The 14207-nt window shown below is 34.4% G+C and overlaps 1 protein-coding gene across 2 annotated transcripts in view; it reads right to left on the bottom strand.

Annotated features, from left to right (window-relative positions):
- The window catches only part of LOC150109242 (prestin-like), a 276267-nt gene that overhangs the window by 23396 nt on the left and 238664 nt on the right, over positions 1-14207 (bottom strand). For both annotated transcript variants that reach the window (XM_090406632.1, XM_090406638.1), the window contains exons 14-15: positions 8383-8452; positions 2119-2225 (exon numbers count right to left, since the gene is read on the bottom strand). In XM_090406632.1, the coding sequence (XP_090262758.1) occupies positions 2119-2225; positions 8383-8452 (177 nt within the window). The remainder of the gene's footprint in view (positions 1-2118; positions 2226-8382; positions 8453-14207) is intronic.

Raw genomic sequence — 14207 nt, 5'->3', positions numbered from 1 at the left:
CAAGGGATGATTAGAGAGGTCACTGTTATAGATTCAGACTTTTTTTTTTTTTTTGCAAATGCTAGGAGGATCAGAAACAAGAAGAGTGTTGTATTGATTGGATTCATTCACCTGAAAATTGTTAGAAGTGAAGTACATGGTTGGATGATATCTTGACAGGAATATAGATGGAGGGATGTGATGTTTTCATGAGAATAGAAAGGGAAGAGAAGTGGTGTTGACTGAATAGAAAAGGAGTTATGTCTACATAAGGTGGATATGCAAGAAGGAAATAATGGCAATGGTTTTGAGGAAGTACTAGGGTGGTCTGAAAAGTTCTAGCCTCAACCATAGCAACACTATCGGCAAGATTTTTTTTTCTATGTTGGTACTTCTGTCATAAGCATCCATATGAAATTGCAAGTCATTCTATCAAGTAGTTTGTTTTATACAGCTGTCTAAAGCAAAAGTGTTGTCTGTATCCCTTGAAATGGATAAAATTGAGTATCATGCAGTTATCAAATTCTTTGTAAAAGAAGGTTTAATGCCAAAAGAAATTCATAAAAGTTTATGGGCACTCTTCTCCTTCGTTTTCGACAATTAAGAAATGGGCTGCCAAGTTCAAATGTAGCCATACCAGTCTTGAAGATGATCCAGGTGAAGGATGTCCAAAAAGTGTAACAACATCAGAAATCATTGATCAAGTGCATGATATGGTATTGGATGACCAGCAAGTCAAAGTGCGTGAAATTGCTGAGACTATAGGCATTTCAAAAGAACGTGTGGGATATATTTTGCATGAAGAATTGCATATGAAAGAGCTTTGTGCAAGATAGGTGCTGCACCTGCTCACAGCAGATCAAAAATACACTCACATGAAAATCTCTGAACAGTGCTTGGAGCATTTTAACAAGAATAAAACTGATTTTGTGCATTGATTTATTACTATGGATGAGACTTGGATTCACCATTACACACCAGAATCTAAACAGCAGTCAAAACTGTAAACAGAAGCTGGTGGTTCAGCACCAAAAAAGACAAAGTCGGTTCCATCAGCTGGAAAGGTCATGGCATCTGTGTTTTGGGATACTAAAGGCATTTTGTTTATTAATTATCTTGAAAAGGGTAAAACAATAACAGAGGAATATTATTCCGATCTTTTAACCATACTAGATGAAAAAATTCGTGAGAAAAGACCCGGTTTGCTGAAGAAAAAAATCATCTTTCATCAGGACAATGCACATACCCACAAAAGTGTTTTGGCAATGGGAAAATTAAGGGATCTGCACTATGATTAATGCAGATCCCTTATGGGGAATAGGGTCGGAACATCCACCCTATTCCCCAGATTTGGCTCCCTCTGACTTCTATCTCTTCCCAAAACTAAAACTCTTCCTCGCTGGTCACCATTTTTCTTCGAATCAAGAGATGATTGCAACTGTAGAGGGGTATTTTGCAGTTCTTATGAGAACCACTACAGGGACAGGATAATGGTGCTGGAGCATCTCTGGAATAAATGTATTAGTCTTAAGGGAGATTATGTTGAAAAATAAAAATAATTTTGAAACTAATTTTATAAATTTGTTTTTCATTGTTAGGCCGAGAACTTTTCAGACCACGTTCATAGTTTGAAGATTGTGCTAATAGAGAAGGCCTGTCTTCATAAGTCACTTGACTCTATTGTCTAAATATCAATGATGAGAATGATGATGATGATAATAAAATAATTTTTACTCTAAATACAGAGTAACAAAACTGTTATAATGAATGATGCATACTGTTCACTCATGATAAAAGAAAGGATACATTATTATTATTATTATTATTATGTAAATCATCAGATTTATATTTACTACTTTAATAGTATCTCTGTAAATCTTTGAACTTTCAATATTGTGTAATATGCATCAACAGCAAAAAATAAAGACATAAAAAGTAAATATTCTAAAACCTGATGCATTTAAACTTAAATACATCAGGTTCATAATTGTCTTCTGTTCACAGAATGCATAACAGAATCGTTTTCACTGAAAACATGCCATCTTTTTTTTTCTCCCTTCCTGGAATAATAATTCTCAAAAAATTGATTTCTACAATTTACTATTCTCAAACTAACTGGTAGCATTAAAATGTGCTTACTTCATTGTTGGCACATATTTTAACACAGTATTTCTAAATATTTCTCGGTTGGCAAAATATAAGGATGCTTCAAAATGGAAGATCTTCACTCCCCTTATTTCCTTTGCCTGAAAATATAAAGGTGATTATTTAATTTTAAATATTAAGGAAAATAATAAGTATATATAAAGTCTTAGATGTCATAAACATCTAAGCCAGCTTAGGAAAAAATTAAAAATAATTCCAATTAAATTATAATTTATGAACGAGAAAGTACCAGTTTCATCTAAATTAATGATATATGCACTCAGGAGTGTACAAGAATGCTAGGTAGTACAACATAAGTATTTTTGACTGAGTACTTTTTTTTTTAAATCCATTTGGTATTTTTAGTAAAAAGACTCAGAGGATTCCAATACTGTCAGATCTTATTTCAGTTCTACGGTACTTCTAACTGCATCAATCTACCTGACCTTGGTCTTCCTCTGGGTCTTATTATTATTATTACATGACACCTCTAGGGAGTCCAAGGACTCATCGTGGAAGGGCACACTACTCTACTTTGTTAAATACATCTCATCCTTTCCGCTACTACTTAATTCTCCAACTATGACTACTACAATTAACGGCATCTATCGCCCATTATCACCAACAACGGTATTTTTTGTCTGTAAATTGCGTGTGTTCTTTTTTTCATAATTTTTTCATTCATAATTTCATCCACATGCAAATATCCACAACAGATACCTATTTTCCTAACCTTTCCTCTCTCATTCTGTTTAAAAGTGACCAGATTGGCTTAGGTTAGCTCTGTATACTCATTGTGTATGAGTATACAGATATACTCATACCTGTATACTCATTGTGAAGGAACTTGACACTTACACTGTCAAGTTCCTTCCTAATTTAATTTTTAAAGATGATTCTACCACTGATGCCATCTGTTCTTCCTTCCCCAACATACACTATATTTTTTTTGGAACTCTTCTCACCTGTGGTTTTTCATCTTTCATCAACTGTTTTCTTTCTAAAGCAACTTTCAGATCCATAATTTAAAACTAGTTTGAACAGTCTTTTATATGGTTAGTTTAGTGCTTTGTCTCATTTCTCTATTATTACACATAAATTTATCCACTTGCCTCCCGACTAGCTTTGTTATTCTGTTGTCATTTTCATATTTACTTTGTTATCTTCACTAAATATTGTGCCTAAATAGTTTAAATATACTTGTTCTATATGTGCTCCATTAAGAGTGTAGTTGATATTTTCCATGTTCCTGCCTATTTTTATAGTTTTTGTCATTTTATTTCCAAACCACTAAAATTTTAGAGCAGATATTTAATTTAGTCAAGGAATCTTCCAGACTTGTACTGTATTTAATTAAGATTATAATAATGCCGTCTGTATAAAGTAAAGTGCTGAGATTAACATCTTCAAATATCATATCAGGGTTAATGTAATTTTCATGCATAATTTCATCCATAAAAATAATTGATTACAGTGGAGATAGTATGCATTTCTGTTAAGCACCTGCTTTTGATATCAATCCATCTTTCTGTACCTCCTGTAATTCTAACCTCTAGCTTACAACTTAAATATACACTGTGTATTGTGCTGTATAATGTAGCACTTTGAACAGCTTTTCACTTAGCATGTTGTCATATATCTTTTCCATGTGTACAAAAGTATAAATTCATTTCATATTCCCATTATTTCTCAAGCTTGTTCTTCTCAAAGTTTCTCTTCCACAATTTTTATTAGTCTCTTCTTAAGTATGCTTCCATAAATATTCTTGTATATAGAGTCAGAAGACTCATCCCATGAGTCTACTTACTCCATGGAGGTTACTGTAATAATATAATAATATTATCACTAAGTAGGAACTTCCCTATTTAGCGTTCCCTACTGGAACAAGACATCAGCATGTAAGCTAAAGGAAAGTTCAGCTCAATTGGCTAGGCCCTACACCTAGTTATATAACTTGAGGTTCAGCTCAGAAAAGATCCCAAAGAGTCCTGGTGTACAAGGGTTGTGGAAAGGCATGTGGCTAACCACCAACCTATAAGTATCTCTGGAGTAGTTTAGGGCCAGATGAGATTTCAGTATGAGTGCTAAAGGAATTTTCAGCCAAAATAACTTTGCCCTTGACAGATTTGTATAATGTGAGTCAGCACAGGAGAGATCCCACAGAATGGAAAGAATGTATGAGAGTTCTATTGAAAAGCTCTACTTTACAAAGAACATCATGAGTTTACTAAAGGGAGGTCATGTTTTAGCAATTTGCTCATATTTTATAATGATGTTGTGGCCGAATTGAATTAAGGGAATGGTTACACTATGATACTGTTAGACTTTGATAAGGCATTTGATAGACTATTACATGAAAGTCTGTTGCATAAGTTGATGGATATCAGATTGGAATATAATCTGTTTACATGTCAAGCAGGTGGTTGATAGACAGGTATCAGAAAATGGTGTATGGGGAATGTGAATCTGCCAGATTAAAGATGACCAGTGGTGTACCTCTGGGATCAGTCCTAGAACCATTCTTCTTCTTCAATCTATACTTTAAAGATATTGGGAAGTGACAGGAGATATTCAATTATTTGCTGAAGATGCAAAGAGGCAAAGCCATCAGAATGCTATTGATATTCAGCTTACAAAATGATTTGAACAGGCTACAACTGTGGGCAAATGATAATGTCTGTCACTTCAATGCTAATGTGTAAAGTTATTAACTTTGGTCCGATGAGACTTCATTATATTGGTGGGATTATCCTTGGAGCAACTGATGGAAGCTAGGGATTTTGGAATTATGGTGGATAAGAAATTGAAGTTCAAAGGTTATATAGCAAAAGCTGCAAATACAACTCAGAGGAAATTGCAATGCTGATGCAAACATTCACATATAAGAATAAGGAAGTCATTTTGCCTTTTTACAAGAACTTTATATGACACCTAGACTACTGTGCTTAGATTTTTTTTATTGCCTTGAAATTTTGGTGTCACGGGTTTGGAGGGGGATGAAGACGTTGCAGAAATGGTGCAAAGAAGAGTATAAAGATGATATCAGGATTATGGAATGTACATTATAATAACAGATTGAGAGTATGTAATGAATTTAGGAAGTATGACAGTTTGTGTGGGTAATGTATGGCCTCCAGTAACTTGTAGCTTTTATGTGTCAGTTCCTGATATATTTGAGCAGAATAACACTGTTATGCTCCATTATCCACTGTCCTCTTTAATCCAAATAATGTTGTGTGTTTATAATACAGGGAACCATCGCACATTTTGTACAGTAAAATACCTCTGTTTCATCACCGTTATAGGTGTCATCAGCACTAAATTTTTGAAGCAAGGTTGATTTTTGTTGATTTTCATTGTTCAGCACTTACAACATCAGCACTGTTTTTCTTACCATATGCTTTCTTTAATTTAACACCAAACTGTGATTTCCATTGCAACAACTCTCTATCTGCTTTGAACTGGCTGTGACCAAGCTTATTGACTAACTCTTCTGACTGACTTTTCAGCATTGGACCACTTATGCACACCTTGTCCAGTTACAACAATGAACTTATAACTATGGATCTCCTCCACATTTGGATCCTTTACCCTCATGCTTTAATTTATCTAAAGCTCACTATTGTCTTTTGTACAGTGCCTATTCTTCTTGTTCAAGTTTCTCTTGCTGCTATAACAGATGTGATATTGTGGATTTTGGAACCCCACTGGTGTTAAGTGGTTGGTTTTTAATTTGTTTAAATAAATCAAGAAGTGTCAAATCTTTCCTTGGCTTTTCTGTAGGGGCCTAAAATTATAAAAACAAAGTAATGAGATCTCTACGTGTGCTACATTACATTAAGGGTCACATTCACACCTGTTTGTTTTACTTTATATAGGTATGTGTTCATGCTATTGAAAGAATGAGCCATACAGTAACTAGCCTAGACTGCTTCCCCCCCCCCCCCCCAAAAAGGCCTCCCAACTAACAGGAATATACTGTGTGTGTGTGGGTGTGCACACGCATGCGGCAATAATACAGAGTTAATTTATTGTATTATTTATTTTTTAAGTATGCAAGATAGACCGAGTTATTTAGTCATTAAGAAAAATGTGCATATTTCCTTAAACTATATATTGTTTAGAACAATATATAATTTATATATTGTTCTAACCAATAAAGCAGAACAATGATGGCCAAGACATCTTTGTTAGGTGTACTAAATTTGCGTGATTTTGTCCAGTGTAAAATTACTGAGATGTATGTGTCACAAAAGTTAAAAGATTTGTGGAGCAAGAATGAAACTTGAGAACAAGTGTGTGATAAATGTTTTGAGAGTGAATGTGGTGAGGACAAATTATGTTATAGTAGAGAGTATTGATAGTAGACCAGAAAATGTAAATATCAGTGATAATGCTGAAAGTGAGGTGGCAAAAATTCAAGAGAATGTAGAAGACCTGAATAAAGAAATAGCACACCTATATAGTCCTTCATAGGACAAAGTACACAATCAAAAAGCTGCATAAACAGCAAGAGATCATTTACTTTAGTGTTACACGTGATCAGCATTCATTTCAGACAAATTATGGAGACTTATATGGAGGTTGAAATGTCGGGAAATTAAAATAATTATTTCTAACATGGTTGTAATCTCCGTAATTTGTCTGAAATGAAAGGAAATGAAATAGAAGCAAGAGATCAGTCAAACTGAGACCAGAAAAAATAGAAGCTGTGTGAAGCCAAAAGAAAACTGTAAGAATAAACAAGAGAAAGAGTGTAAGCAGATAATTTTTTACGCTCATTTTGTACTCCCCTTATATGATAATGAGAGTACAAAATCTTGTTTCCCTGGTGCAAAACTTAATATTAGTAATACTGTTAGAATACAGAAAGGGAAGATGAAAGAACTGACTGTTTTGACTGGAAACAGTGACCTGAGAGGTCAGAAGTATTATATGAGGGATGATGTGAAACAGTTATTGAAAAAGTGAAAAAGAGGAGTGAGAAGGTGAAGTTTGTAAGTCTGCCGCCATGCTATGATAGAAACAAATTGAGAAGGAGGGGTGATGATAACTAATGATTTACCCTTCTGACCTACACCGAAGGTCAAGAGGGTAAATCAGATGTGTTAGATGGATGAGTAATATCATTAAGCAAGGGCTACAAAAGAGAAGATGTTTTGGAGGGTATATAAGGAGAAAGGCAAACAGCTAACTCATTGATAGTACAAGGAAATTGCAAGAAAAGTGACTAGCATGGTAAGGAAAGCAAAATCAGATTATGAGAAGAAGCAGCTGAAAGGAAATCTCAAAGAGTGTTTTCATTATGTGAAAAGTAGTAGGAAGAATGACTATGGAAAGATAACTTTAATGAGTGCAGATGGTAAAAAGGTACAGAGGCAAACGAAACTTTTGAGCTAGTGAGTGACCATTTTGCAAGGATATATCATCTAAGTAAAGATATTCTTATGGCATGGACTGGGACTGATGTGAGAACAGAGGTTGATGAATTAGAGGTACTTAGGATATTGCAGAATGCACATACATCTGTGGGATTGGATAGGATATCAACTTGCATTTTAAGAGAATGCGTGGAGGAACTGGCAATGCCTATGACTAGACTATTTAATTTAAGTCTCAGCTATGGCAAAGTCCGAAGAGAGTGGAATGAGGATAAAATAATTCCTTTGCATAAAGGAGGATCTAAGTCTGTGGCAGCAAATTATAGACCAATCAGTATCTCAAGTGTGGTGGTAAAAGTACTGAAAAAGTTGGTCAAAAAAAGAGAATTCAATAATGGGTGGATAAGAATATGATGCTTTGTGAGGGGTAGCATGGTTTTGTGAAGGATTAGTCATGCCTTAGTAATCTACTAGCTTTTTGTAATAGAGTGACAGCTCAGATGGATAAAGGGAATGGCCATACAATGATAATTCTGGATTTTGCAAAAGAGTTTAACAGGATACAACAAGGAACTCTTATGCAAACTGCAACAAATGGAGTTGGATATGAAATTGGTGATAAGGATAAAAGGGTGGCTGATGGACAGATACCAAAAAGGAAATTTTTTTTATGATATTATTATTGATTGTTATATATTATTGTTTATTATTATTATTATTGTTTCTCAAATGAAAAAGGAAAAAATATATATATATATAATTTTTTTCCTTCTCTTGTCTTTCCTTTTGCTATGATGATAAAAATATTCCATAGTCATTATTTATCTTGGTTATAATGTTTTATGTCCACTTTCAAAATCCAAATTTTTCCACTTACCTCACTGTATCGTGTTATGTCCACATAAATCTCAGTATTGGGAAGATTACCCAAAAAGGTCTTTGATGGACTAAAAAAAAGAATAAAATTATTTTATTGTATACTTTCATAATATATAAATGTTTAACAATTTAAAAATAATTATAAATATTATACAGTATTTCACAAATTTCAGAAAAGTGTTACAATTTTCTGTGTTACAAATTACTTATAGAATATTATTAAATCATGGGTAAGCATTTTATGGATAAAATGAAAATGCCTTTTATTTATTACCTTATTACTATTCATTTTATTTGGACATACACTGCTTTTATTCATCTTTGGCTGAAAATCAAATCACTTTAACTGAGGTGAGAAAAGAGGAAAATAGTTTTCCTTTATCATTTGAGAAACAGTAATAATAATAATAATAATAAACATAATATATAACAATCAATACTAATATCAAACAAACTATTTCACAGTAGCAAACACCATTATACTGATGTTACTCATAATCATGAGCTATTGAAGAAATCTCCTAGATCACAACTCCTCACCTTTTCTATATTGTCTCATACTTCATCTACCTGATGGATATTTAAGTTTTTCTATTTATACAAAGCCCAATTTTACTGGAAGCTAGATTCATGTGAACTCCCATCTATATGGATCAAACTTCTGGTGCCATTAAAATGCTTATCCATAGAAGCACATCATGGATCAAGTTAAAATCTCATGTAACATTAATATGACAGACAAACTGTTCTACTCACTTGCTGTTCTGTGGGAGAAATATCCAACTCTCAGTCATTTCTTAACTCCATACAAGCTTATCTTCCATGGATGCCTCTTCCTTATCCTCTCCCCACCTTCCATATAACAAAATATTTCATTACTTGATAACCTGTAACATCCTTTCAGAAGTTTGTAGCCCTCTCTATCATGTCACCTCCTCTTTCTCCTGTTGACCTGTGTCTACAGTCCACATACTCTCAATCTATCTTCAATCTATATTCTATAATCCCAATATCATTTTTTATACTATTCTTTGTATCCTTTTCACAGCTTCTTTATCCCCTCACCAGATGACACCAAAGATCTCCAAACCAAAAAGAACAAATCTGTGCACAGCACTCCAGGTACAGTCATATCAAGACCTCTTTACAAAGAGGCAAAACGATTTCCTTATCCTTACATGTCTATGTTCATTTCAACATCCCAATTATCATCTGATTAGTTTTTGTAATGTGACCTTTTAACTTTGTATGGAGAAGAAGATATAACCAAGAACTATATGAACCCTATACTTTCTTTTAAGGTTATACAGTGGTCAGCATTAATAGTGAAAAATTTATGGAGACACAATACACGTTAGAATAAAGTGACATTCGATGTTTTGACCTCTGTATATTGAAGTCATCATCAGGAAAAACATATGTACAGGATACAAGCTACATGACACTGCACTATGCAAAAGTAAGACGAATATAAATGTTTGTTAATCATTTACCCAAACCTGACCTCTGGTGGGAAAAAAAAGAAAAAAATTACATTAATGAATTTCCAAAGTCCTCTCATATTACAATTTTCTTCTATTTGGGATTGTTCTGGATGCTATACAGGTTGAAGATTGGTCCTCCAAATTCTTGGAATAATTAATCCATTTTTGTTCAGATTTGGATGATGTTTCAGAATTTCACAAGCTTCTTTGAATTTTCTTTCAAACCAGGTTTTGGTGCTTTCCAGTCAATTCTGTGACATGTTTGGAGTGCATGGTCTGATAGGCCTATTTTACCATAGTGGAGGTATTTAATGTGGTGTTTGTGTTCATCTTTTCTAATTGGGATGGTGCATCCTGTTTCCCCTATGTAAAGTAGGTTACAGGTACATTGAATTTTGTAAACCCCTGGGTGGGTAAGGTATGGAAGAGGATCTTTGGAAGAGCTAAGTAAATTTCTTAATTGTGCTGGGGGTTTGAAGATTGTTTTAATATTGTATTTAAGTAGTGTTCTATCTATTTTTTTCTGAAATGCCCCTAATGTAAGGTATGGCTATAGCATTCTTGTAATCTTTTTTGCTTTTAATGGCATTTTATGGAGGATCTTTTGAACTTTTGTGATCTTGTGTTTTTTATTGTAGCCATTTTTTTACAAAAATGTGTAAATTTTTTTTAAATTAAAAAATTAAATGAAACATTTTTTATAATTAAAATTTTAAAAATGTTAAAATAGAATGATGGATTAATTATTTCAAGAATTTGGAGGACCCGTTGTCAACCTATATAGTATCCAGAACAACCCCAAACAGAAGAAAATCTTAATACGAGAGAACTTTAGAAATTGTTTAATGTAGTTCTGTTTTTTTTTTTTTCCACCATGAGGTCACGCTAGGGTAAATGATTAACAAACATTTAGATTCATCTTACTTTTGTATAGTGCAGTGTCATGTGGCTTGTATCATCAGGAAAACATATGTTTTTCTGATGATGATCTCAATACAGAGGTTAAAACGATGAATGTTATTTTCTTAATGTCAAGTAAAGTAATTATTCTAACACGTGTGTTGTCTCCATAAATTCTTCACTATGAATATGAACTCTATAGATCCCCACTTTTAGTTGATGAGATTCGAGCAAGCAGACTGAGATGGCTTGGACATGTGAAAAGAATGGGTGAGGAGAGAATAGCTAAACAAGCATTCAAGATGAAGCCTGATGGAAAGTGACCCAGAGGGAGACTGTGGATGCATTGAGAGAATAATATGCAAAAAAAAAAAACTTAGATGATATAGGAATTCAGAATTGGAATGAAAAAGCTCAAGACAGAAAGGAATGGAAGAAGTTGGTGCATGCAGCTGAGAACCTTGGATGTTCAATTAGCTAAAGAAGAAGAAAAAGACCTTTTAACTTAAATTCTTATCCACATTAAATCAAAGATCCCTAGCCTCATTAATTTCTTTTAATCCCACCATATAATATGCCATTAGAAATCTCATGATGCCAAAGTGCATAACTTTACAATTACTAACACTGAATTAATAGTCATCATCATTTGGTCACTGTTCCAGCTTATTCAAATAATTCTTAAGCACTGTACATCATAAGCATCCCATTGCTTATCTTTGCATCTCCCATCAGGTCCTTCTCAGCATCGTTAATGTATAGATTTAATAACAATGGTCCAAGGACTGATCCCTGGGGAACACCACTGATCACCTTAAATCTGGTTGATTCACACCCACCACATACTATTTTCTGACACTTATCTGCCCACACACTTATCCAAGTTAATAGTTTATAATCCAATCCCATATTCTCCAATTTATACAACAGTCTTTCATGGGGTATCCTAACAAATGCCTTAGCAAAGTCTAACAGTATCATAGTGTATCCATCCCTTTATCCTACTTAGCAGTAACATTATTGTAAAATATGAGCAAATTGTTAAAGCATGACCTCTGTTTAGTAAAATGATGCTGTTCTTTGCAAGGTATAGCTTATCTGTGAATCCATTTCTGTATGCAAGTTCTTACCAACTTCTCTAAAATCTTTACCACCACTTCAAAGTTACTGATAGGTCATTAGTTAGACACACTGCTTTTTGCATCACCCTTGTACAACAGAACTATCATATATTCTTTTCATTCTTCTGGGATCTTTTCTGAGCTTAGACTCAAGTTATACAAACATGTCAAGGGTGAAGCCATTTCAAGGGCCAAACATTTCTTTAGCAGAAAGGCCGATATCTCATCTGGCACTATTGCTGAATTTCTATCCAGGTTATGCAACAGTACTTGATCCTCATTCTTATGACCCTACATTTCCTGATCCAGTGTAGTAGTAACATTGTGCACCATGTTAAAAACACCTGGTTGACAGATTTTAGTGATCACTCATTATTCAAATAATCTTATCTACTTCTGACACAAGGGTTCCATCTGCATTCAATTAAGATATTCTTTTGCATTCATTTTTTCTTTTACTTGCAGCACAGTGATAAAATTCTCCTGAACTATAGAGTGATATTGCTGGATGGCCAGGTGTCTTCCAAGGTGACATATATGAACATTGTTGCCAATCAACTCCATCCTGCAATGCTGACTTTTTTTATCCAGCAGGTGATGGTTGATTCATGGACAACAATGTTACTGTCCATCATGCAAGAATTGTTCAGCAGTGGTTCAGCAAGCATGACAACGACTTCCACCATCTTCCCTGGCCATCACAAAGCCCAGATCTGAACCCTATTGAGAATGTATGGAACATGTCAGAAAAACAGATTCAGGAGCAAAGTACTCTTCCATCAAATCTTAGTCAGTTAAAGGACTGTCGAATGCCTGGTATGTTGTAGACATAGATGCAATCCAACACCTTGTAGAATCTGCCAAACTGCATATGTGCTGTAATTCAGGCTAAAGGAGATGCCACACAGTATTAAATAAAAGTTTCTAATTCATTGGTCAGTATGTGTATATAACTTCTTATCTTCCAGGCCACTATCTCCACATGAGGTCATTTCTACTGTCTTCTGTCCTAACAAACTCAATTATATAGAAAACAGCCTCTTGAAATGCTTGTATCCTTCCATGTTCAAAAATAATCCACATCTTCATACAGTTTCCTTCTAGTCATCAAATGCATCCCAAGCACCTACATATGTCAGACCCCCCTCTTTCTCCCATTCTAGCTATCATTTCATTCATTATCACTGCTTTCCTTCTCAATTCTGTATTATCATATCCATACAACACACTCACTACCTTCCCTCTTGCACTCATTCTTCTGCTACATTCTTTTGCTTTTGACCCCACTTCATTGCTATTCACTATTGCACTCTATCATTCCTCCTGATAAACATTCTTCCTTAAACATGCCATGTGCAAATGGTTCATGTCTTATTAATGTCATCATCAACATAATCCTTTCAGAGCTTTATGCTCTGTGATCTGTTCCATCCTCATTCCATCTTTTCCTCTTGATTGTTCCAGACTTCTATTGTCCTTCAAATGGGTGGTATTGAAATTTCTTTTTATGTAGTTTCATATTGTCCATTCTTTCTATATATTCCCATTTCTTTCTGTATTTGTATATGTTATCTAATATTGAGTCTATATATTAGTTCTTTATCTTCAGTAATGATTTTACTTCTGATATAGTTCTTTAAAAGATTGGATTCCATTCTTTAACTTTCTCATTAATTTCTAGTAGACAGGCTTCTACATTGGCTATTCATAACTATTATTTTTCAGGAAATAACAGTGTATACTAAATATTAATTCTAACAACTTGAATTAATGCTTTCCTATACTTTGACAATGTTACATTGCCATCATCAGGGATCACAAAAACAATGATATGTGAACGCAGACACTAACACTTGGCAAATGAGGCTGAAGAAAGGCAACCAAAATTGGGCTACCTAGAGTCCTAAATGATACCTCCTAGTAGGCTAAATTGGGTAGTTTTGGCTGTTGGGCTGAAAATCTGAGAATGAGTGCTTCCCAAATTTGGGGCAGTTTCACGCACCCAAATTTGTTGAGGTTTGGAAAGTTTCTCAGGGCTGAGGCAGATTTGAGGAATAGCCTCTTGTATTTGTATTTGCTGCAGTGCAATAAAGTGGCCTTCTTCCAGTGTATCCTGTGGTAATGTCCAAAACATGATCAATTCGTGATTCCACCTGATACCACCATTACACCATTGGCTGTACTGGTGGAATCAGATATAGTCCTTGGGTTCAGAAATTCTGATATGGCTCTCCTGTCTGTTTGGCCATAGTAGGACAGTTTGCAACTGCAAGGGACCTAGTGGACATCTCGTAAGTCTAGGGAATATGGCTTTGGTA

The sequence above is a fragment of the Typopeltis vanoorti genome, chromosome 2 (assembly GCF_054136105.1).
Source record: "Typopeltis vanoorti isolate ZY-2024b chromosome 2, IOZ_Tvanoo_1.0, whole genome shotgun sequence".
Classification (NCBI taxonomy): domain Eukaryota; kingdom Metazoa; phylum Arthropoda; class Arachnida; order Uropygi; family Thelyphonidae; genus Typopeltis; species Typopeltis vanoorti.
The sequence above is the reverse complement of the archived record's forward strand: the minus strand, read 5'-3'. Positions and strand labels throughout refer to the sequence as shown.